The sequence below is a fragment of the Nipponia nippon genome, unplaced genomic scaffold (genome assembly GCF_047370975.1).
Source record: "Nipponia nippon isolate SJK-2023a ecotype South Korea unplaced genomic scaffold, ASM4737097v1 scaffold_1, whole genome shotgun sequence".
NCBI lineage: Eukaryota > Metazoa > Chordata > Aves > Pelecaniformes > Threskiornithidae > Nipponia > Nipponia nippon.
In genome coordinates, this window is record NW_028262290.1 from 67,993,413 (window position 1) to 68,020,309 (window position 26,897).

Consider the following 26,897-nt stretch of genomic DNA (forward strand, 5'->3'; position numbering starts at 1 on the left):
GGTCTAATGAGGACACATACTTAAGAATAAGATTGAGTTTCATTGTGGAATTATCTGTATCTTTCTTTAAGGTGGACCAAGATGACTTGCCCAGACATAAAAGTCTGGGTAAGATATTTGTCTTTTCATGGATATCAGAGATGAGATAGTTTTAATCTTCTGAGGTGACCATTTTAAGTAAGAAAGATGAACAAAAAGAAACATAGATCTAATAAATTATTCCCTCCTTTCACACAGATTTATCGTGTGTAGTAGCATAGCTTTGAAAAGAGTTAAGGAACAAATGTTTGGAAGAAATGTTTGTAAAAAGGCCACTAAGGAAAATAATACCTGCACACACAACAAAATCCTGCTGTCAGTTAAACCTGTGCAAATAGAGCTGAGCACACAAACGACAGAAACTAAGTTCAGCTAAAGATGACTGCTCTTGCACTGATGTGTTTTGGCTTAGGCTATTTCTTGAAATTTCCTACTGTTTTAACTAGCTTAAGCTAATTGTTCAGCTTTTCCTGGTAATGAAGCACTTCAAAGGTCTATGACTGCTGAAATACAGGTTCAGGAATTTCCACTTCTCTTTCCAGTGGTGTTGGCCAGGAGGCGCAATGATGTGATGCATCAAAAACCTAGGCACTGAGGTCAAACACAAATATGGATATAATTAACAGTGAAAATATATCCTAGAACTGACCCAATACTTTTTTTTTTATAAGAAAGAGGAATTCCTGTTAACCCCACTTAGCCCCCTAGGTCAGTCACAGGAGCACTCCTCCGAGATACAGTAAATAAGAGTTTAAGTTCCTTCTCTGAACAATCTGGGTAAGGGATCTAAACTCAGCTCTCCCCCACTCTAGATGAATGCCCCAGCTCCTGGATTGTCATTTTGCACTTTCTTTGTGGTAAATGAATATTTAGTTATTTATACATAGCAAAAAAAGATCCAGCATGAAAGACTTAGAGATTCACCCCAGATATATCTCAGGAGCCATTCAGTAACTTCACAACAAAGAATCATTCCAGATGAAAAGGAGAAACAACTATTGTTTAGCTTTGTTTGTCCTTGGCCATCCCAATAGGATTAATTATCTACCGTCATTTTTAGTAGAAAAAAAGGCTAGCCTGTCCTCAAAAATGAAATGTGAATGGCATAACCTTTCTGGCAGCTTGTTCTGCTGCCTGACTGTTACACAGAGTTACCCAATGACTTTGCTGATATTTAATCTAAATATTCCCTTACATCTTTATCTAGCCTCATAATTATGGACTAGAGGAAAAAAACCTATCCTTGAGAATGGCAGCTAAATTGTAGTATAGGAAGGGAAACCTACCATGTGTAAAAGCCAGGAGGCTTTCCTCCTGTTTTAGACCTTTATGAGGCACCCACATCTTTTTGTTTAGGTAATCAGTGCCAATTTCTTGAACAGCAGTTCACAAATCTCAGATGAGGACAATTCCCAGCAAACTAATGTCATCTGACAAAAGGGAATACATAGTAGAATGCCCTAGTCAAAGCACAAAGGAGTTTACCAATATTTCAGGGACTGATTGCTACTGGCCCTCTACAAAGACTGGAAAATACATACATAGTAGTGACAGAGAGGGCATACTGTATGTTGTTTATGCTGGGCCTGAGACATCAATATATGTACAACACTTTTTTATACAAAATTTAACAAGTTGTAAAGTGCCTAGGATTTTTACCAAAGGAAGAACTGAACCGAGTTTTTAAGGTGTAGTTTTCTAGCAGTCCTCTGCTCTGGGAGGATATCAACAGAGATGAACACAAAAGGATTGACAGAGGGGAAATTCAGAGAACCCTGTAGCTTGTATTTCCTTTCTGGCCATCCTGTGCAGCCTTCCTGTTTCAGTATTAGTCAAGAAACTATTTGTAAATGCTAAGTGACAAACCATTATGACTGAATTAGAGTAACATTATGAAACATTTCAACGCTGTGTTTCCATCTCCATCCTGAGCAATGTAAAACAGGGACAGAATTTCACTTTCTTAATACAAAGTGACTAAAAGCCACTCTATGACCTAATCTTTCACCTAGTTAAAATGGGGTCTGTCAGCATAGTTTCTTTATCTGGACCTTGAATGAGCTTACCTCAGCTGCTTGTAACTTTTACATTGCTAGAGATTTTCAGCATTAGTCATTTTATACTATAGAATGAAAAAAATGTTTGTGAGCTTTTACCTTTGATCCTGTAATTGCTGACTTTCGAGTGATTGATTTATGGCATGCAAAGGTCATATTTCACTCCCTTACTCCTGTTTCCCCCCTTTTTGCTTGTTTTTAATAATAGTTGCAAAGCCAAGAAGATGAAAGGAAAGCAAGGAAATGGAATATACCTAGTGTTAAATAAAGCATTTCATAATATTTCACCTTAAATTTATCCAAAATTATGAGAATATAAATGCTCTCTGGAATGAATACTGCTTGAATGAGTGCAAATTACAGACAGTCATGAAATCAATTATATTGTAATGAAGGATACTGCCGAGCCGCTTTTACACCTGTTCTTTTAGTCTATATATTAGTGTGCTGGAGAAAGCACAAAGCAACAGACACTGCTAGGGCCTAGAAATCATCTCTTCTTTCACCATCCTTTGAATCTGCAGCTCCAGTAGTTATCTGGAGTTCAGGAAAAGCACTGCAAATTCTGGGGTTCAAACAAGCGTAATTTTAATGCGTGCCAAGAGTCCATAGTTTGCAGCAGCCCCTAGGATGAGTGCACCTCCCCCCTGGTGCCCATGCCTGGCTATGGCAGCGCTGTTTGGGGGAAGGAGGCTGCACCTAATTCCTCAAATATGTCGTGAAAGGGGCAGTGCACATTTCTGCTAGTATCTGCTGCACAGCACAAGGAGGTACGTATGCGGATTGTGAAGGCTCAAGTTATTCTTCCAGTACATCTGTCCATGGCCCTATGGGATACAAAGTCCTGCCAGGGATGCTAGCTGAATTGCTTTGTATGGGTGCATCTGTAGGCAGCAAAAAGAGCCTTTTCTTCCAACTTCTCTGCCTGTGCAAGAGCAGCCAAGGCTTTGCTAAATGGGAGAGCCCCAGGCCAATTACCACAAATAAATTGAACCTGACAGATCATTTAAGATAAACTTTTATTCCTTTCAGGATTTCATGCTAAGAAAGTCGCAGCACAAAATTCCACAAGGCAGGGCTGAGGAACTTTGCAATGCTTCTACCTAGACCATTTTTCTTTTTTAATGCAGTAAAAGAGCAAGAAAACATTACCATTTTTCTGGCATGATCTCCTTTGTCAATCACAAGAAATGTCTAAGGGGAGAAAGGCTTGAAAAACTGCTTAGATGCTGAAGTCTTCAGTACAAAGCTGAGGGAGATGCATTTCTCCGACTGCTTTATCTTACAAAACAGTTAGGTTTCAGATTTTCTCCATTCGGGGAGAATTCATTTTGGGTAGTATTTTCAAAATGCCTAAGTGATTTAGAAATATAAGTCTTATGACTCAGTTCTCTTTCCCCCTAACATTTTATCTTTTATATTTCTTACATTTGGTCAGCCTCTTCCATCCATGTACATAGATCATAGAGGGCTAAAAAAAAAATAAAATTGAACTTTGGTTAAAAAAAATTATTGAAATACGAATCAATAAGGGAAATAGAAGCATAAGTCCAATTCAAGCCCAGAGGAGGGATGGAATATTCTACTTACCTGCTGGTCCATGGCATCAGTAGAGCACTCTATAACCATAGGGCACATGTATATGTATTTATGAGCTGAGAGCCCAGAGTCCTTCCCAGAACTCATGCTTCTGTAAACCCCACTGATTCCAGAGCCAGCCCACAGTGTGAGTTATGTGCATCAGTGATTTGAGCCATCACGGTACATCATCAGCTGGCCTAAAGCTGCCTGAGACTTGGAAGGCTTTCAGTGATTAAAGTAGGCCTACAGTGTTGAAAAATGAACCTGTAACACACAGGCAATAATCTAGTATTTGACTGCAAGTTATCACTTAGATTGTCAGCTGAATTTATCAAACCTGGATATGAGCAGTTACAAAGTTTTTGATGATCTATACCTTCTGTATACAACTGCAAACTTAAATCCAACTTAATATTTTCTGGGTGTGAAAATTCATGAATGAATTTTCAAAAATTTTGCTCTCTTCTCTGAATTCAACAAACCCTTCATGTATTTACTGACCTTTGTGATTCACGCTTCAGGGGCTTTTTCATAGTCTTTCCCTTTTGAGGGGGGAAGCACAGACTAAATACGTGAACAATTCCCTCCTTTTTATCAGGCCCTCTGCCATTTACTAACACAACACAACGTTTGCCTGCTGTCACATCAGACTGCCACAACCATGCTCCAAATGTCACATTAGCAAAGTCAGGTTAAAATCACTTTGTGTTATAACACTTTCTGCACTGACCTTTTGAAGTGCCAGAACGAGAGGAAGGCTTAATTCCCCTTGCTCTGCACAGGGAGCCTCTCCTTATTTTCTCTTCTAAATGCAAGAAGCACATGCTTCGTATTCAAGAGCCCGTTGGAGTTGCCAGCTCTTATGAACATGCAACATCCCTGTAATCCACTGAACTCTCTGTGGCTTCATCCTATAACTTATGTGGTACAAGCAGTCTTGTAAAAGAGTAAAATGGATTGCTCAAGGATTTGGGTCTCTCTATATGAAAGACACCTTGTTCTTTCCAATATGCAGGTTGAGGAGCACAGGAATCTTCTTCCCCTGGCATACTCAGCTTTCCCTTTTAACACTGTTCAGGGCAGAATGTGGAGCTGTTTGCCTCACCAAGCTTATATATAGCCTGACCTTTTAAAATGGCCAGAACAGGGAATCTGTATTACTAATTTGAGACCTATAGCATGCTTCTAATTGAGACAAGACCTGCCATGGCTTTATGATAGATGGGAATATATGTTTCCCAGGGACAAGCTATCCAGCCTGTGCAGTGCCAAAGCCAGTGTGCATCTACGCAGGAGCACTTTAAGGGATACCCTTTCAGTAAGGTATTGCTCTTTTCCTCCTCCTTCAAACTAGCCCTTATGGGTAGCCCCATGATGATTTGCAGTGGCCCAGCCACTGACACGGAAGCTGTGCCAGTGCTTCCCACGTCAAGTGGGGCTTCTGAGCCCACCTAGTGAGACCAGGCAAGTCCCAAATCTGGTAATATAAAAAAAAAAAACAACTATTATTATACGTATATGCTTCTACACAAGGGATTAACCGGCAAAGACTGTACACAGTCTGTCAAGGTCAAGCATGGCCTGGATACCTCTGAATTGGATATGCAGAAAGCAGCTCAAAGAGGAAAAATGTGTCCATGGCATAGAGGTTAAAAAAAGCGGGGAGGTATATAGTGAGGACACAGCGAGGTATCAAACAGCTTTGTGTCAGTAGTTAGGGATCGTATAAAATAACACTTAGTTTTATGTACAAATGACAGTTCCCTATTCCTCTGCCTGACCCTGTTTCTTACATGTACAATATTAATTCAATGCATTTTTCATTCTGGTGGTAGTTTGAACTAAATCACTGCTAAATCATCTGTAGTGAAATCACTTCTTTACAGGTAGATGTACTAGATCTATCTAATGAAATAATTTACTTATGAAGAATTCATCCCTTGTCCTCCATCATCATTTAAGGAAAAAATTATACAAGCACTCCAGTTGAAGATAACAAATACCAAGATGGATGGAATTGTAAGTAGACATTTTTCTCAACAGTCCGCACTCATGTTCTCCCTTTGATTTCAATTTTTGAACCAATAACTCAAGAGTAAGAAAAGTATGACTCAGTCCTTTTGTTCCAGGGGCAAGGGGACATTACAGTCCATAGTAATTGCCTAAGTCCTAAATATCTGGGGGGTTTTTTGATTCCCAGAGTCTGCAAGAGTTTGGAAAAAGAGTTTCCAGAGTCTGGAAAATGAACTTGCTCTCAGTCAGCTTATGTGACTACAAAGGGTCTACACTGCCACTGGAAATAAAGAAATGGAAAGTTAGTATTTCCTGAACTGGTATCCCCACTTCTTTTCCTTTGAAAGGGGGTGTGATAAATTCCTGTTCAAGTAAGCCAGCAAGATTCACTGAAAATAAACAGAGAGATGCTTATCACAGAAGTATAACAAATTTAATATAGTTATTTGAAATAACATGATTCAAGCCAGAAAATTACACCTGTGCTGTTGTAGAGTGTTACTTAAAGTCAGACATTTAGAAACAAAAATCAAAAGAAGTTTTACTCCTTCTAAATCTATTAATTACATACACTCATTTTCTATTACCATGTTTACAGTATCAGAATTCTTTAATTTCTGAACTGGATTCCAGTGATGATGTATTGAAACAGATTGTTTTTACAGAAACTAAAATGTCAGCTTAGAGAACAAGGTGCCAATACAATGACTGTATGATCAGCTCTGACTTGAAATTAAATTAGTACTCGTAATGACAGAACAAAAGCAAACTATGATTAGGATGCAAAAAGAGGGGCCAGTAAATTTGAAAAGCAATTTAGTCTTTTTGTGCCCTTAATAAGGAGCTAATATCTGGATTAATACTGTTCCTGGGCTCTGAAAGGTTTAATACCAAGGCCTGTATGAATTCTGCAGCACAGGATTCATAACTGCCTTTGATCACCTACACAGTGAACAAACCCATCTTCACTGTTTTTTAAAAAGTGTTCCTTGTTCATCTCCCTTATCTATGATAGGTCTGCCTGTCATCTTTGTTTTCTTATAACACGGTGATAATATTGCCTACCATCCCAGAAGCAGTTGTCTAAAGGAAATTTTTGTCAAATATTCTTTGTTATAAAATTCCATTGACTTAGAGATCTGTCAGGCATTATAACCTCATCTTGGTATCTCTAGCCTACAACTACAGAAACCTTTACATGCTGGCTGGTGTACTACTAAACAATATTCTGTTTTTGTCTGTTCAAATGCTGTAATGTCAAGAAAGAAATCTATGTCCTTTTAGTGACCTAGATAAACTTCATTTTCTTCTCTTCCATTCATTAAGAATTAAAGTTGTCCTATTTCACGGGTTTGTATCTCTTGGGGAAATATTTGAACTACAGGTTAGGGACGATGTCAGTGCAATAGAACGCATTCTCTATTAATTACGTCAAATGAAATATTTTCCCATAATATATACCAGGATCTGATGGGTTTCTCGTAAGCCTTCTGGCTCTTTATCCTCCGGTAGAAACTGTATTACAACTCCTTCCAGAAAAAAAGCATCTTTCCAAGATGCCAAGGGGAGAGACGTTACTTTTGAAACTTAATCCTTTTTCTTGGTATTTAAGACAACCCCTAAGACATTTTTGCACAAAATAGTGACAGAGACATCAGTTCCTTTGCGCCTCAGAGTATGCCAGATGAACTGAAGTGGAATCCTACAAAAAATACAGCTATTTCTATAATGTGTGTGCTTGTCCCAGTAATAATTATTTGCACAGTCCAAACCACTTCTCAAGGGATGAACTGCTCTATAAAACACAGGCACACACAGAGCAATAAATAGGTCTCCCTGCTCCTCACACCAGCCTGCCTCTCATGCCTGGGGGAAAACAATGAATCCAGTTCTTCCCAATGACTCTCTCTTGCTTACTGCAACTTTGGGTGGCACAGAAGTACCCAGATAGATTTAAACTAGCTGGCTTGAGTGCCGATAGCTGCAAAGCTGTGGTCTCTCATAGCTGTGCTCCCAAAGGAAAGGTTACCTACCAAAATGCTTGTTGCAGTCCTTGGCAGATTTCCAGTTTACGGTCTGTTCCATGTTATTGTCGCTATACCACTTCTAGCAGCACCCCAGATGGCCGGTGTGAAGCTAGCTCAGGTAAAACAAAATAAGCTGCTGTGACAACCAACAGCTGCAGAATCAGCGTACCCTTTCAGTGCGTGCTCCCTGGCCTTGCAATTTATATCACGCAGTACGGCTTGTTCCAAATGAGGCGACTCTAGCAACTTCACACACTTAATCCCGTTAATCTTTCTTTATAAGTAACGCCCTAAGACCCCAAACAATTTTTCTAGCTCTTATCTGTCCTATCTCCAGTTTGACAGTACACCTGCACAACTTAGGTACCTTAATCTCAATATGGCATTCCATGTTTATTTATAAAACTAAACAAACAAACAAACCCCCCAACTACTAGTAAATAATACCGATAGAATAGATTACAAGAGGAATAACTGGCTCAGGGGAAAACACTGCTGCTAGTAGGTATGGAACAAAAAGAGAAATTGAACAGGCAATGAGTCCAAAATAATCTGACAATAAAAGGGGAAAACAGCTATAAAAATATATAAAAATATAATCTCCTTTATGTTTTCATCTGACAGAAGACTGGTATAAAGATGCCTGAGATACTGGTGATAAAACGACAGGTGACGTTTGGCGCCAGCAAGGTACAGAGTAACATACAAAAGAAAAATAATAGCAAGTATACATACATAGTGGCTGGTACTAATTAATTAATAGCATCCAGGATGAGACCTTGGACTTACTGTGGCTGGTTCTTTGAAAACATCAGTGCTGTGCTCACTGGTGGCCAAAGAGGCAAAGAGAGGATGAATGCGGTAGAAGAGAATATTGGGAAAGCAGTTAAAATAACACGGAAAGGTCATTCAGCAGCGTGAGGTATGGAGGTGGATGTTTCAATGCTACGTGTGGCTCTCATTAAGCTCTTGCAAAAAGGGAATAAGAATATCAGAAGAGGTAGGGGATTATTAGAATTATAGATCAGCTTTTACATGATGAAAAAATTAAATGGATGACAAGGACTCGCATTTCTAAAAGACAGTCATTGATAAGAGAGATCTGTAAAACATGAATGATATGAAGAAAGTGAATAAGACACAATTATTCATTGCTTCTCACATTACAAGAAGCAGGGTATGTCCAATGAAATTATGAGATAGCTGGTTTAAAACAAACAGACAGATGGAAGGTCTTTAATTGTTACATGCATAATTATGTTGTGAAACTCACCGCCACTGGATGTGTTGAAGGCCAAAAGTATAAATGGATTCGTGAAAGATATGACAAAATAAATCCACATGCAACTGTTAAACCTGATGGTCCAAAGACATCCTACAGCTCAAAAAGTCATGAAAACAATTGCCTTTGGGAACTCAGAGTGTGAAATAAAGAAAAAACAATTCTTTATACGCCTATTCTGATACAGATACCCATAACTGGCATACGCCATATCCTTCCCTCAGTATCCACTACCAAGCAGATACTGAGCAGGACAGAGCTTGTTATCTGACCCAATACTGCATTTCTTCATGCACTAGACATACAAATAATTGTGATCAGATCCCAAACAGGTTATCAGGTGTTACATCATTAAGCATTGAAACACCAAAATCTCTGCACTCCAAATCCCACTGCTTGGTGTAAAGACAAAGGATAAGTTTCAGTTTTCTGTTTGGGGTTGTCAGGAGGTAAATGGTATCTCTTGATAGATTTCTTAATTATCAGTTCTTTTTTTTTTTAATGTGCCTGTGTATGTGCGTGTGTTGTGGTGGGGAGGAATTACCTCTTTCTGTCAAGAACTGATGGGGAGTCCCTTCTTTAAAACGCATCAGCAGAAGGGGAGGTGCAGCACTTCCCTTTCATATAGTACCTATTTAGATATAAATGGTTAGAAGAGTCATCATCTACTTGGGAAATCCCAGCTTTAATTCACTTTCTGCTTGAGGAGAACTGGAATTTTCACCTCTTTCTATTTATGACCAGGCTATACTTATGTCTGGATAATGACTTTCACTATTTGCCCTGCTAAAAATCTTGCAACATAGGAAAAAAATGAAGGCTGATAGACCAGAAGAAAAAGGGTGAGAGGGCCTGACACTAAAACCTAGTAGTAGTTATGATCCTCACTTGGATGAGGGATCCAAGCCCCGAAGATTACTTAAGCATTTTACATTCAAATAATGCGTTGGATTTAAAGGAAAAAATCAAAACATAGGAGCAATGTTGGAAGAACAACTAAATCTATGTTTCCTCCTTACAAATAACCTAACCACCAGTCTAGTGTTTCATGCTTATCCTATGTCTCTTACTAGAAACAATTCAAAGAAATACAACAAATAGTATTAGTAGTATACAGTGGGTGAGTACTTGTAAATAGAGTGTCAATCATGTAATAAACACTGCAGAGGAGCAATAGCTCAAGATTAAATACAGCTGGCCTAGCAGAGACCTCAAGATGTAATAAAAGTCATCTGTTTGTCTTAAGGCACTCACATCTACACCACTTAAGAGGTCTGTTTAACTTGTTCTTCAAAACTTCAGAGGTAGCAATTTTATGCATCTTCCAGAGTTTAAATACCCTTTTCATTAGAAAGTTTTTCCTAATATCTGGCTCAAATCTCCACTGCTACTATTTAAATCCCTTACTTCTTAGCCTGCCGATGAGGGCAGGACAAGTAAACAATTGAGAGGCAATTTTCATGTATTTTAACCGTCTTCTCTAAGCAGCCTAGATCTTTTGCTTTTCGTAGTGAGGTGTGTTTTTAGTCTTCTGTCATCTTTACACATTTTCCTTAAATCAACACTGGACATGAGTTAGCTGTAGCCTTTTGGCACTGTGTAGATTAAAAGGATACTATTATCTCAATACAGAATTTTTCTTTTTTTAATTCTTTATGTTTTTGCTTATTCGTGTTCAGCCTGTGACCCACTGTAACCCCTAGTTCCTTTTATGTATAACTATGGCCTGGTGACTTGTTCCCCATTTTGTATTTATTTAGCAGTTTATTCCCAATGTAGCACCAGGCATTTGACCTAAATAAACTGCATTCTGTTTTTTCCTGGTTACTTCTTCAATTTGCTAACATCTTTTTAAATCCTTGTCTAGTCCCCCTTGTGCGTACTGGCTCCCTCAGAGACCATTGTACATTTGATAATTGCACATTCTAGTTCATCTTCTTAATCATCAATGTCAATATTCAGTGACTCCAGATTTAAGGGACACCCTTTCAGGACTCTCTATGGCATATTTCTTCATATTAGGAGGCTATTATTTTCATTGAAATGGGACTCTAAAAATCAGTAAACCTTGTAGTTTCATATAGACAATACCATCCCAAATTGATAAAGACAATGGCATTGCCAGCAAAAGAGGGAAGTGGTACTCCACAGAGGTAGTGTGACTGAAATGCAATGTCTAAAATATTTGTTGAATCAGAGTGCTAAATAGCAAACTATAAGACAAGATAGCACCAATGGGTTTTTGTATACCACAGTTCGGACTACTAGGATGAACTGGTATTGAAACATCTGATAGCATGCAGAAAACTATTATTTAGGGGGATTTCAGTTGGAAGGGACGTAATAAAAGTTCCACGTAGTCACCACTAACTGCCCTGGAGCTGAAAAAGCAGGTTCAGGGTAGGGCAAGGGGTGGTTCATGTGTGTTGTGTGCTGGAAAATGGCTACAAGCCACCATGGGTACTGTTTAACCGACTTCATTCGACAGGATGAATTGATCACTAAGCTAAAAACACCAGTGGTCACTAAGATATGAATGGCTACAATCTAACTACACTACTCATACGCAGATAAAATGGAGTGGATATGGCACACCAAGAAGTCTACCAAACACACATTTTTGTGATTGCAGTCAAGCACTCCATTTAGGATGGGCCAGAAGTAAGCTTTCCTGACTTCTTAATTATTTCCCTTTTTTGCATGCAAAATTATAGTCTTTAATGACAGAGTGATCTTTTCCAGAAGAATCCAGCTGCCCAGGATAAACAGCACGCAGTTTGTTTTACATCTTTATTGTTCATTACACGACACTAGCGATTATTTATTGTTCGCTATTCAAATTCTGCTCAGCCAACAGAATTCTGTACTACTTTATTTACTTTTCCCCTAAGTTCACATCCAGCTATTCAAAGGTACTCCTTAATTTCTGAAAAAACTTAATATTTATACGGAAATTTTATTCTCAGTTTGTAAATATACTACAGAAGCAGAGAAATTCGAATCCACTGATTCTGGATATTTGACATCACAGATTCCAGATTTATGTCAGGAGATATTTCAAATTTGAGTTTTCAGAGTTGTCAATATTTTCTGTTTATTGGCTTATTTGTTCAACATTATCACAGAAAGAAAATCCACAAACTAGTTCTGTGGGGTATATACTGGACCGATATTAAATAAAAAAAAAATATCCAAAGGCAATTGGTCTCATTATTTATATGAATCCTTATGGAAGCAAGAACCACAACCAGTTAAGAGTCTGATGGATTGTATTTAGATTAGTAGAAGGAAACTTTTCCAGAGTTGGATTGATGCCCCTGGAGAACAAGCCATTGTATCTGTAGGTGATTCTGGAGAATTGCTAATGTCTCCACCGAAGCAGTTGTGGACAGCAAACAAGTCAGAACTAAACAGATGAACTGAGGCTCCAGGAAAGCAATCCTGCATTCTCACGTACCTTGCTTTTGACTGCAGAGTAGACATTTGTTTGTCTATTTCTGTTGATTAAACTCAGAGAAGAATATCTGGGTCTTTTACTGCAGAAATTCAGTAAGGCCTTTTCTAAGAAGACCCAGTGGTGTTACATTTGACACGCCATGCTCTCACTCTTGCTTGGTACCCAGATCAGCCTTCAACCCTAACCAATGTCATATCGTATCACCTGGTTAAATGAGTTGAAACTCTTAAATTCTTCTCAAAAAGACACAGCAGATGACCATCCACTTTCTTCAAGTTTTCTCAATATGCAGTACCACAGACTTTTGTTCCTATCTACAAGAAGCATGATTTACGCACATTTAAATGGTATTTGTTTACAATTGAGCTTTAATTTTCCTTTTTAACCTATTCCAGCACAGAAGTCTCTTAGGTTTTCTCTAATGCCTGACAGAAATAGGAATATGACTGAAAGCAAGGTGCCTTTTAGGCTCCAGTCAGATTTGTCAGAAATGATCTGCCAAAGTGAAACATTTTGAAGGACAGGTATGTATCTGTTCTTGTAGCCTCCTGTGTCACAGCAACTACAATCTTAGGTTTGTTGCTGCCCTCCTTGGTCCTTGATATGGACACAACAGTTGCCAGGATCTTCTTTCAGCTCTCACTAGCCAAAAGATTTTGGTCATCTACTTCAACTACATGTTTGACAATGAGAATAGTCCTTTAATTGCACCCATGGAAAAATTGCTTCATTCAGAAAGATGCCAGCTTCAAACACCACTTGGATACTTGAGCTAGACTGACAGACTGCTCTTTATTTGCCAGTCAGGTAGGGAAACAAAATGCTGTTACATGTGCTTTGTATCCTCTGCTGCATACTAAATCATTCCTGGGTGGTATTCATGATCTATAAAGCAGTAAGTAGTTTGGTCACAGCTATCTCTGGCACCATCTGTTTGACCACTTGCAAAACTAACAGGCTGCACAGAAGCTGAAAAAAGGGACATGACTAGCGTGAGTTTGGGAAAAACTATATCTAGCTTCAAAATTAAACCAGCTATTCAAAATTTCGTCACAGGGTGCCAGGCATACTGCAGTTACCCTCTGAACCCCCACAGTCTGGTTTTCCCTCTCCTCTGGCAGACATGGCTGTCTACTTTTTCTATAGCCAAAATGTTTGCAGATCATCTCATTAACACAAATGTTTCCAGCAAAGAACAGAAAATGAAGCTCCTGAGTCTACCCAGGTGATTTTCTACCCTGGCAAATGAGGAACAGCATTTTTGGCTAAGGAATCCTACTTCTGATATATGATTACCTATTTACCTGTTTTATTTTTCTGCATTGAATTATTTGTGATAACTGTGCATTTTCATTCAAATTGTTAATAAAAGTATAAACCAGTGTAGATGAAGAAATGACTTTTGAGGTACAGAACACTAAAACTGATGATTCCCAATTATTGTGTTTAGATAATAAGCTACTAATATATTTAATATGTGCTATACTCATAATTACAATTAATCTCATAAAAGCATTTAGAAGACATCTTTGGTGTGGTCTTTTTTTCCTAGAAATCATGATGGTTTGTATTATATTTGAAAAAAAAAGTTTAATGAATGAGTTGTATATCTATCTCAAGCTTGATAGCACCTAACAGCTATAACAACAAAGGAAAAGCCCACTTACCATTTTAAGTACGGGACTTAATTAAATTCTTTCCATTATTAGGAACTTCCCAATAGTCTAAAATTTATTAAAAGCTAATGTGAATGTTTCAGAAAGCTTCCTAACCAATAAAGAATTCTTTTGAACAAATTAATAATTTCTACAATTATGCTACAAGTATTGAATATAAAAGCCTTGTATAAAAACAACACCAATAAATGAAGAACAGAAAAAAATTAATAGTTAGAATATAATTTGCAGTTAAAAAAAGATAGATTACTTTCACCTATGTTGTTATACTGTTCCTTATTTCAGTTTCTCATACATTTTTGTACATTCTTTTCATTTCCAAAATTAGTAAGAACAAAACTTAAGACCAAGCTTCAGATGTGTTGACAGACTATTGCTTGCATGAGAGACAATCCAGCCCTTCTCCTGCATTTCTCCCCAGGATGCCTGGGTTATAACAAAACTTTTTCCTGTAGGTTAACTGGAAACCTTTGGTTGATGGTGCGTGCTTGAATCAGTTCTGAAACAGTCATTATGCAATTGCAAGGAATTATAAAATGCGTGGCTGTCTCCTATGTTCTTATTGACCAAACAGTACTTCAACTGATGGTAAAACTATTGGTGTTAAATAGCATTTGTTGTGAAACTGAAAAACTTTATAAAGAAACTCAAATTTGAATGGTTGGAAATAAAAATCTTTAAAAAATAGCTCCTCCAGATTAGTTCAGAAGATGCATGTCGCTTCTCCCCACGATCCCAGATCACATCCTTAATGCGCAGAGGGAACGTGCCAAACTTCCTTCTCACTCAGATGCTCTAGTAGGGTACATACAGCTGCCTTAGGTATAATGCGTAAGGGCTCCTTCAGACTTCTGAGGAATAAACACTTCTTGTAAAACCCCCTTACAATATTTTCTCATCATTCTTTCATGTGGCTGTAAACACTGCTACTATGAAAAAAAAAAGCGGGGGCAGGAGGGAGAAGAGGAAGCATTCAATATTTATCATTAGCGTTGTGCAAGAATTTCTGAATTATATTATCATGAGATGACATCCACAAAGTTTTAGTGGGTAGAAATGCTTCAGGGAACATGAGTTAATACCATCAGTTATAGCTGTGAATGCAAGAGCAATCCCGAAGATTGCTTCCGTATATTAGAATAACAGACCCCCATCGAGTGCATTGTTCGTTAATAAGAATGCCCATACAGCAGACAATTTCTGTTTAAAGGATGAGCCTTTGTAACTTGGTCAGCAGGATTATGTTTAAAGTGATCTGAAGACAAAGGGAGGGCAAGTTTCTTTCTCATGCATTGTCTGAAAAGGATTTGCCAGCTTTCTCACTACTACTCTCACGAGACCATCCAAATGCAATCACCTCCAGTTATATCTCAGTCTCAGCCTAGGAACAAAAACATGAATTGCAACTGTAGAAACAACTATGACATGCCTTCTATGAATCACCATTTCTGCAGAAAACTCTCCCAAGGAAGCACCTCTTGATGGTCCAAATGGCCCTTGACAAATCCCCACAGCTGCATTCGTGGTCTCTGCTGCTGAGACCATTCCCTGCAGGAGCAGCTCAGGCTGAGAGAAGGCAAGTTGCGCCGTGGAGTGTGTTTCCTCCAAGGGATGGGGTCAGCAGTTTGTGTTCTCCGCACGCTGAGGGACTGACTCCTGAAGCAACTTTTAGCAAGCAGTTGCAGAATGTCAGAAGTGAGTCTTCAGAGAGCACAAACACTAACTTGCAAGAGCTTAACAGCAAAAAACATCTCTAAGTTCCGCTTCAGAGGTTTTCAGAAACAACTGTATTAAGTGGATGCTTAGCTGACCAGTACAGTTTTATAGATCAGTAGTTTCTGTAAGTATGTGGATTTTCGTCTAGAAAAATTCTTGGAAATATCTGGGAATATCTCAGAGCACCCAGGGTTCAAAACACAGTATTTTAAACAGGTAACAAAACTTTCTAAGTACCTTGCTGCATCTTCCAAGCAGTTTCTTTTCAAAATAATGGTACATATTTAAAACATCCTGAAACAAATGCAACTGATACACAAGTTTGAAAATGCATACATAATTATAATGAAAATTAAATTGTTTGCAACCTACCTTGGAATTGCGTAAATTTGATGGTTCCCATCCTCTCTCCGTTTCTGAAAACAACTTGACCCTAAATAAAATAAAATAATACCTTAAAAGTTTTATAAATCTCTCATAATATAGATTCATTAGCACTGCAATTATTTTCCATTCACTATTAAAATTACCTAAGCAAGGTTTAAACTTTGAAGACAGCAGATTCAACCAAAGTTAAAACAACTCAGTAACACCTCCTTAAAGCCTTCTTCCACAGATTTCAAATGGCGTTAGAAAGCTGACCAATGTTATCACTCACTTTCCATGGATGGAAATGGAGGTACGATAAAGCCAGTAACTCACTGAATCTCGGATGATGAGAGATATGCAAACAATTGATTTTCACTGTGTTACCGTTTTTATCAAGGATATGTAAGAGTTATCAAAGATCACACAAAAAAATGGTTCTCCATTTCATTCACCATATGGTTCTCCTAATGGCTCTATAATCTACTTATAACAATGATATAGATATCTGTAGCTTTTTTTGGGTTGGTTTTGTACTACATCAACATGTGTGTCCTAGTATTCTTTTTAAATGTAATGCCTTTAAGTCAGTACTACCTTTTGTTGTGCTACACGTTGTTACTCTTCAAAATAATGTCACGTAATGCTGAAACCTCCTCACGTATCCCTAGCAAATTACTCCCTTCTTTCATCTCATCTTTCTGATTTAAATTAAGAAAAGTTCTTCTTAAATTTCTTCCTTACTTCAGCTATTTCATGATTGAGTATGAAAGAAGAGGTTTTCATTCATTTATGCTAAGAAGTATTTTTAATATTTTGAACCTGCAGTGGCGTGCTGAGTGCTGTCAATATAGATTGCTGGTTTACTGCATCCCCAGTTTGGTTTATCTCCATTAATCTTTGTTTTAGCAGACATCAGGGTAAGAGAGAAACCAAACAGTAAGCATGTAAGGCTACAATATATTTCTCCGTGCATGCCAGCCCCTTTTTGGATAACCCTTTCCGGTCACTAAGGAGATGCACTGAAGGCAACCATCTGAATTACTGAAAACAGCTCCCTGCAAGGAACCATTCAATGGATGTGTAGTACCGAACACTCAGCCCACATTTCCTACAAGCCTCCAAACACCATTTCCCTTTGATAAATAGAAGACGACACCCTTCAACAAGTGTAAGCTACCTTGTGCTAAGCCTTAAAAGCCAAAAGCTCCAATCTGTGACAAAAAGAGAGCAAGAGAAATGAACACTGGTAATGGGAGAGATTCTCACGACAGCTGCAGAAGGGCACAGGAGGTGCTCCTACTGAAATCCAGTTGAGCTAAGTCTCATCCAGCGGCTGCTAACACAGCTCCAGGAGAGAACGTAGAACATTAGCAGGCAGATTTATGTGTGCACCTTAGCAGCCTTCATCCAGATCTCCTTTAGTTTGGAAAAGTAGTTTTCAATCTCCGTTCATTTGTTTGAACATAATCATAGTGCATTTGGCTACTTGGTTTAAGTGGCTACTTGGTTTCAGTAAAAAAATAGTAGAAAATATTAAAAAAAAGAGCTGTAAAAATGCTATGGAAGTATCACTTATTGCAGATATATATCTCTATGATCAATCCAGTCTTAACCTTGCTAAATTCTTGGTTCTGTGTCCTGTGTCAGAGATTTCTATAGTTAAATTTTTCACTGTGTGAAAAAAATACTTTTTCATTTGATTTTAAATTTACTGCCTTTTACCTTAACTCTATCTCCTCTTATTCTTTTATTACAAGTTAATGGGACTGTAAGTTGTAGTCTACTAGAGTGCTATTTATAGATAAACTTACAGCAAGAATCACTGCTATCATCTATGATGACAGTCATCTATAATTGTCATCTATTATTGATAGTATAATATATGAGCTCATGAAATTTTCTAGATTCCAAGTGCAACTGGTTTGCAATATTATTATTGCTTCTTGTAAAATCACCTGCATTTTTATCATTCAGTAGGACAGACATATACCATATGCATCTGCTGACTAGAGATAAATACATACATCCTCATTGACATGTTCTGAAACTATCAACAAAATATAAATCAGGTCTGAATGTTCTGAATAAAGCTAAACATTTGGATTTAAAAAAATACATAAACAGAGTTATAGACTTAGAAGTCTTTGTTTTTATCAGCTTCCCTTTGCTAAGGTTTGTGGCTTATACTGATCTAAGCAATAGATAAATAAGGGTACGGATGATGGTGATGAAGGAGTTATGGAACAACTCATGTGAAAGTGTACTTGTTATCTGCAAAAATATTCAGTCACAGTGGTTTACTTTCATAGAATCACAGAATAGTTTCGGTTGGAAGGGACCTTTAAGGGTCACCTAGTCCAGCCCCCACTGCAATGACCAGGGACATCTTCAACTAGATCAGGTTCCTCAGAGCCCCATCCAACCTGACCTTGAATGTTTCCAGAGATGGGGCATCTACCACCTCTCTGGGCAACCTGTGCCAGTGTTTCACCACCCTCATTGTAAAAAATTTCTTTCTTATATCTAGTCTATATCTACCTTCTTTTAGTTTAAAACCATTACCCCTTGTCCTATCACAACAGGCCCTGCTAAAAAGTCTGTCCCCATCTTTCTTATAAGTCGCCTTTAAGTACTGATGGGCTGCAATAAGGTGTCTCCACAGCCTTCTCTTCTCCAGGTTAACCTGCCCCAACGGTCTCAGCCTTTCTTCATAGGAGAGGTGTTCCAGCCCTCTGATCATTTTTGTGGCTCTCCTCTGGACCGGCTCCAACAGGTCCAAGGCTTTCCTGTGCTGAGGGCTCCAGAGCTGAACACAGGACTCCAGGTGGGGTCTCACCAGAGCAGAGTAGAGGGGCAGAATCACCTCCCTTGACCTGCTGGCCATGCTTCTTTTGATGCAGCCCAGGATGTGGTTGGCTTTCTGGGCTGCAAGCACACATTGCTGGCTCATGTCCAGCTTTTCATCCACCAGTTCCCCCAAGTCCTTCTCCACAGGGTTGCTCTCAATCCTTTCATCCCTCAGCCTGTATTGATACTGGGGGTTGCCCCGACCAGGTGCAGGACCTTGCACTTGGCCTTGTTGGACCTCGTGAGGTTCATATGGACCCACTTCTTGAGCTTGTCCAGGTCCTTCTGGTGGCATCCTGTCCCTCAGGAGTGTCAACCATACCACTCAGCTTGGTGTCATTTGCAAACTTGCTGAGGGTGCACTCAGTACTAGTCCCAATATGGACCCCTGAGGGACACCACTTGTCACCAAACTCCATCTGGACATTGAGCCATTGACCACTACCCTCTGGATGCGACCATCCAACTAATTCCTCATCCACAAAACAGTCCATCCATCAAATCCATATCTTTCCAATTTAGGGAGAAGGATGTTGTGAGGGACCGTGCCAAAGGCCTTACAGAAGTCCACGTAGATGACATCCGTAGCTCTTCCCTTGTCCATTGATGTAGTCACTCCATCATAGAAGGCCACTAGGTTTGTCAGGCAAGACTTGCCCTTGGTGAAGCCATGCTGGCTGTCTCAAATCACCTCCCTGTCCTCCAAGTGCCTTAGCACAGCTTCTAGAAGTATCTGTTCCATGATCTTCCCAGGCACAGAGGTGAGGCTGACAGGTCGGTAGTTCCCAGGGTCCTCCCTTCTACCTTTTTTAAAAATACGTGCCATGTTTCCCTTTCATTAAAGCTTACTGGAAAATGCTAAAAAAGTCAAATGGGTTATTAAAAGGAATAACAATTTCTAAATACTATTTTATCAGTTCTGACATTGTTTTGGGTATTGGTCACAATACACAATTGGTTACACATACAGATACTAACAGGAAAAAAATAATTTTGAGAAATCAAAATTTGGTATTTATTCCATGTGTAATCCAATGAATAAATCTATTTTCAAAAGTAAAATCAATAAAAAAACATATCAGTAAGATATGTTTAAGCCCCAAAGCAGAAATCTAGTGCAATCCATAACGATGACAGTATATATTTATTACCCAGGCATCAAAACTGCAACCACAGCTGCAGTTACTGCTTGATTCTTTGCTCCTGAGGAACATGCAGCTTCATAATAACATATGGCAAGTAGCCACAGCATCTCAAGTACCTTAAACCCCTCAAGACTCTAAAATTCCTGTGTGCTGGGTGAGAAAACACTCCTAGATTTTTACTGGGGCTTTAGCTAGCCCCAGCAGACACGGACATAGTGTTCCTGCTACACTATTTCATTCTGCCAACGTGGCAGAAAGGAGCGCTCCTCATCAACACTGAGAAATTGTATAAATGGAAATACCTTCATTTCTCTTTTACAAATATTAACTTAAAACAGGAATAGGAAGGAAACTAATGAGAGTCACTTATTGCTCTATGCTTTCACCAATATTTTATGAAAAATAAGATGATTACATTTGAGGTAAAAAAGTGAAATAAATATATAATAAAATATTGTAGTATTTTATTTTATAAATTTATGGTAATGCTATTAAGAAATAAGCCAAACAGTGTTTCAGAAACCTGTTTTGTAGAAATGATGTGCTGATTTATGGCATGAGAAGTGAGTTATAATCTGACAATGTTCTATGGCTCACGTCAAGTCATTTCTTTGCCACCAAGGTAACATACCATAAGATTTAGCTAGAGACTTATCTTCTTTAGACTTGAGATTCATAAATTACTAACAGTGTTTTTCCTTTATTTAAAGTAGCGGATGTTTGAATAATAGATATTCCTAATACACACATCAAGCACTGACATTACAAAAGCAAATCTTAGTACTACTTTGTCCTTTATTTTTACCTCACCACATACTGCAGCACATGTGCCAGTACAGACTGCAGCTTACAGTGTGACCCACCATAAAATCTAGATGGTATGAAATCCATGTGAATATAACAACAAACAAAATCCTCTTTTACCTTCCATAGTGTTTTGTTGACATTGCATAGGCATATTTAGATACTTATTAGCAAAAGGATCAGTGATTGTACAGATAAGAAGTACTGTTTTAAAGAAAAATAATAGAAGTAATGTCAATACTATCAATACTTCAGAATGTGATTCTCAGAGTCAAGCAATATTTCCTAGTCAAATAATAATTTTCCTTCGAGAGATGCAAAATATAATCTCTCTCCTTTAAATCAACTACAGAAGTGAATTACTTTCACTTAGATCAAACCACATATTTTACTATACATTAAAATAGTTAATCAGCAAAGCTTTCCTCTTCATTACTCACAGATCATCCCAATGGAGACCAGTAGAAACCACACTGGTATCTTAATGCTTGTTTTATTTTCTTCAATCTACCATTTACAGATTTTTTTTTTTTCTTTTTTCACCAGTTGCAAAAGTGATGCTAGAGTAAATATCAATTCTATAACTGATCTACCCAACTTTGAGCTGTGGACAGGCACCTTCACATCAGCAATTATCCCTGAAAAGATGATGGGAAGAAAGTAGAAAATATGTGGCTTAGAGTCCAATAGACATTGATGTGAACAGGTGGTGGAAGAGAAGCGGAAGGAGCTCAGTCTGGCACAGTATGGTACCCCCAGATGTTGCTGCTGGTATGTACAGCCACTGCTGCACACAGAATCCCAATAACCAGTATTTGGGATCCATTGCAGATGCATAACTAGTGATGCAGCCTTACACAAGCATATCTTGCTCATTTTTCCTAAATGTGCAACCATCCCATAAAGGAAAATAATACTAGTTGCACATTGGAAGTTAGGTGGGTTGGATAACAGAAATATAGAAACTTACGTTGGTTTTTTTGGGTGGGGGTTTGTTGTTGTTTGGGGTTTTTTTAGATACATCTCAGAGCCCAGCTGTTTTTTCTGTAATTGTTTGGCCTTTTTTTTTCCAAAAAGACAGTGTTTTAATGTCCTTTTCAAATGATGAAATCCAGAACTGGACCAAACATTTCAATGCTGTCAGTCTCACAATTGCCACATACAAGGACATCATCTCCATATTTCTTCTTGATTTTTGACCTACTTACATGTACTTTATTATACAGCATAACTGGGTTTCATCTCATTACTGAAAAACCACAGTTTCTGCCCTCCCTGGACGTACAATCTTCACCTTTTTTCTTGAATTGATGTTCTCTTAAGCCATCAATCCTTTATATGTGGTCAGAAGTCCACAATAATCATCCATTCGCACTCACAAAATATTAGCCAACGTTAGGTTTATTTTAGACATATGGGACTTCCCCTGTCTTTATAGCAGTTAATCATTTGTCTAGACTTGGAAGCAGCTGTTTATTATATTTTTTTTTTCTGGTGAATAAAAAGTAGTTATCTTTGCTATATTATGAACATGTTATTAAGCTCTTTTTGAGCTATGGAGCACTAGTACTTATTAGAAGTTTCTTTGCATTATCACTGACGTATTATTATTCAGCTCTGGATGTGGCCCATGCCAAAGTTAGAATTCTTTCTTTCCTCATACACTGAAATCCACAGCCAACACATTTTTTCATTCATGTCTTTAGCTTTCTTCATCAGTCAATAAAACCAGAGTTCAGAAGATTCTTAACTGCTCTCTCAGTGAGTTCCAGGTCTGCACTTTGACCATCATTTCATTTACTGTGTATTTACTTCTGCAAAGTGTCTCAAATATAGTAAACAGAGAAATAAATAATTAGCATTTATTTCCATGATTTTCAGTACTATACCTACGAAAAAGTCTGCTTGAGACCACGCTTGCTTCCTTCTCCAACAGTCTTCCCCCACATGGCACCAAACAATTTTTTATTTATTCAAATTTGTATTATATACTCAGCTTATACTTGGTATCTTATTGTTGATTTAAATCATCATAATTATATATTCAAGCTAAATTAATAACACGCATACCCCTTCATCAGAGGAGAGATCATGAGTATGTTGACACACACACTGCAGCTGGATGCAAGACAGTTAAATGCCACAGGACTCATGTCCTCCGAGCATTTTCCAATGGACTAATACATTTCAGGGCTCTGCCTCAGTGCCACTTCACTGTCCAGGAATCTGGGCTATTCTACCCTACAGGCAAGTCATCTCCCCATAAAACAGTGTTTATCCCCACTGGCTTCCCCTGAAATGCCTGAGCCTACACAGTCAAACCAAAAGCGACCGTCAGTTATTTTTCCAAAAATAAATTAACTCAGTCACTTTTGGGGGTTCCTGAGTTAGATATTGAATACAAAGTAACCCATTTAAATAAATGCATGCAGAAGTACCTGAAAAGCAGTGGGATAACTAAGGCAACTGAAGTTATATTTTTAATTTAAAATACAGTGCATTATTGTCAAAGAATAATGAGTATATAATTAGAACTGTCCCTTTAAGTTCTGTGACATCTACTGAAATGAAGGTGTATTTCTAATTCTGTAGTGTATTGCCCTCCCATGCTGCTCCTAGTCCTGCACCTACCTGGTAGTAGCTTGGCACTCATGAGGCCCCTACGTGAGCTGTAGTGGCCTATTAAACCAGCAAAATTTATTCAGTGATTTTTTTTTTTTTGTTTTGTTTTTGTTTTATTTTTTATTGCTTTGTCAAGTGGGGGAGATGTTGTTTCTGAATTGCTTTCCAGTGTCAAAGCCAGAGCCAGCACAAAGGACCCCTAGAAGGACGCAGGTGCTAGCAGAAAGAGCTAGGAGGGAGGGTGTGAGACACCCTCTGTTAGTCCCAGCTCCTTTCAGAAGCCTTTCTGTGTTATCACGTAATCCACACAGCCCGTTACTTACATGTTACACACACTCGATTTACTCATACAGGACTCCTTAGCTACAGATATGCCTTCCCTGACACATACAAAACAGCAAGCTGGCATTCCGTGGGTTTTGGCTCTGCAGATTCTAGGTGGTGAAGACCTACACACTGTAATTCATAACCTCTTCCACCCTCCAAACATCACATCTAAGACAGCAGTGTTTATAGAGAAAGAGAGTATCATTTAGTCTATCAAGTGATATAGTTGAGAGTAATCCAATAAGCTCTTAGCTCTGCAAGTGTAACCTCACTTCTGAAACAAAACAGCAAACTTCCAGCTGAGGGCAGCTTGTGTACAACTCTTTTGGTTTCAACCTAGTTACATCACTCAATTAGCCCGAGACAAAGAGCTGAGCACAGACGATGTAAGCACAGTGCAAGAGAGGATACTAGGGAGACAGCAATAAAGTTGTCACTCCCTGTGGGGTAAAGAGGTAGTTGTCACCTTTGGAACAGTTAGAGGAGAGCAGAAGGCAGAGAGTGATGAAAATTAAAATGCTCCATAAAATCAACAATGCTCCTGAATCCATGATTTTATATCCTTAGACTGTTGTGGATAAAATGTTTCTAGAACCTTTGATCAAAGCAGATCCAGTGACTGCTGCTTTTCAAGCCTTAAGACTATTTTCAGAAAAGATGTTTCTGTCAACATTTTCAAGATTGAAGATCTAAATTTGAAATATTTTATGATCCAAAGGGATTTTTTTTCCCTGCCTGTTTTCTCTCTTATGACATTTTCTAAAAGATTTGGGTAACTGAACACTGGTGTCTGGAGAGCAGTAGGAGCAGAGCAGCTCAAGGAGCAGGTGTGAAGCACAACTAAAAATCTGGTCTTGGCTAACATTTTCTAAATGAAGCAATACCACCATTCTCATCTAAACAGATCCTTGTGTTCCAGCTATGACAGAGCAGGCATAAAACAACAGGAAAAAATGAACATACTTACTTCTAAGCATTAAATATCTGTCTGTACTACAGGAAAAATGCTTAAAAAATATACTTGCAAATGAGTAAGTTTCCGAAATATGAAAACATGGGGTTTGGAGAAAGAAAGTGGGGAAGAAGGAAGATAAATTGATGGAACAGAAGTACCCAGAAAAAAATTTTCTGGTACTCATGACAGAGATAGAAAAGAAGAATGAAGAACCCATGTTCATCAAATCCCATAATATTGGAACTAGGAGGCACTCATTGAAACTATTAGGACATCAGTCTAAAACAGAAAAATCAGTGATGTTTTTCATGTTGTTCCTTTGCACAGCAGGTAGTGAACTTCTGAAATTTGCATTGAGTGGGGATTGCTAATTTATTTGTTTTGTTTAGAAACAGAGGACTGGGAGGTGAACCAGTCTACTGACCTCATGGGACACTTAATATATTCTTACGTAGCTTCTTCTGTGAACTCCTGGTAGACAGAAAGGCAAATGGAAAATCAGCTTTATCTCAGAGTTCAGAAAACATTCAAGATTTTTTAAATAGGTTACAGAAACTACTTCAACATGAGTGAAGTTTGGGATAAGAAGATGTACAGAGGCCATTTGGAAATAAAGAACATAGGGGAGAGACACATAAAAGTGACTTTTTTTTTCTGTTCTTTTTTTCTTTTTTTTTTTTTTTTTTTCAGGGCAAAACCTGTTCTGGGCAAAATTATCCAGCAATTTTAATAAAAAAGATGGGCTTGGTGCCTCATATTTGCCAAGAGAAGGTCTCTGTTAACAACAGCTGATACAAGTAGTCTGTGGTATTGGCCAGTTGTGCTCTTTGCTTTGGCACACATCTGCCTTAAAGGCCTACAGAATAAGTAATAGAGTTTCTAGAAAATAAAAAAAATAAATTCCCTGGTTCCTTTAGTGTGAACCATCTTGAATTACAAGCATTTCCCAAAAACAAGTTTCCTCAAAAAATGGCTACACTGTACATCTCCTAACATCATAGGAATGACAGAGCTGTATTTCACAGCTGGGCTGGAAGGAATGGCAAATGAGGACCAGCATGATAAGTTTCAAATTTTGGGAAAAGGTGATCAAGTATAACAACATCTTTGTGTGCGTATCATTCACATACATCCTGAATCTAGGATTATGTGAAAATACAAAGTACTGTAAGCCTTACTGTCATGATTTCATCACGCTGCCATTTAACTCCCTTCTAAATAAAGACTTCTAGTCCATTCAGTCTCTTCTTCATAGGAGAGCGGATTTTTTTTTTTTGCCTTTCTCCACTCTCTAAATCCCTTTTTCAATTTTCTTATTTATTTCCTGAGGAAGGCTATCCATAACTGAAACACAGATGATCTTGCTGTGTAGAAGGGGGTGTCTCTAACTAATATTTTGCCGTCTGAACTTTACCATATTTCGGGCAGAACTTCATCTCTTTTTTCAGGGAAGTGCAGGAATCAGATGGGGAATGGACAGAATTTCTTTGGATGAAATTTCTCCCCTCCATCTCAGCGGCATCCTCTGTCATCAGTTGTCTTTGCACAAAAGTGTGCTGTTGCCAGCACAATCACATGAGAGAAGCCCAGTCTAAGCTGTTCCATTAAATTAGCATTTAGATGCATACACACAATTTTACACAGCTACGCTGAAATGAGATAGCACAATCATGGCATTTTATTCAGTACAGCAAGCAAAAGTAAGATTAGTGAACATCTGAACTCTGTTTTACACACAGAAGCAAGTCTAAGGGAATAACGTTCCGGACAAGGTACCAGCAATTCATAAGCAGGTGAAAGTGGGGAAGAAAGGATACTAGCCAGGAAACCACACATCAAACAGCATTGCACTTGCTGGCCATTGCAGGTGAAGAAAGAAGAAACCTTTATGCTTTGTCACTCATAAATGTCCTTTTACACATACGGCTAGGCTTATGGTTAGCACAGGGCAAAGCAGTCAGATGCTCTTTTTTGCCATTT

At 38.4% G+C, this 26,897-nt stretch overlaps 1 protein-coding gene across 4 annotated transcripts in view; it reads right to left on the reverse strand.

Moving 5' to 3' along the window:
* GABBR2 (gamma-aminobutyric acid type B receptor subunit 2) overlaps window positions 1-26,897 on the reverse strand; it is a 487,740-nt gene that overhangs the window by 190,363 nt on the left and 270,480 nt on the right. For all 4 annotated transcript variants that reach the window (XM_009471273.2, XM_087758773.1, XM_087758782.1 and 1 more), the window contains one exon: window positions 16,221-16,281. In XM_009471273.2, coding sequence (XP_009469548.2) covers window positions 16,221-16,281 — 61 coding nt within the window. The remainder of the gene's footprint in view (window positions 1-16,220; window positions 16,282-26,897) is intronic.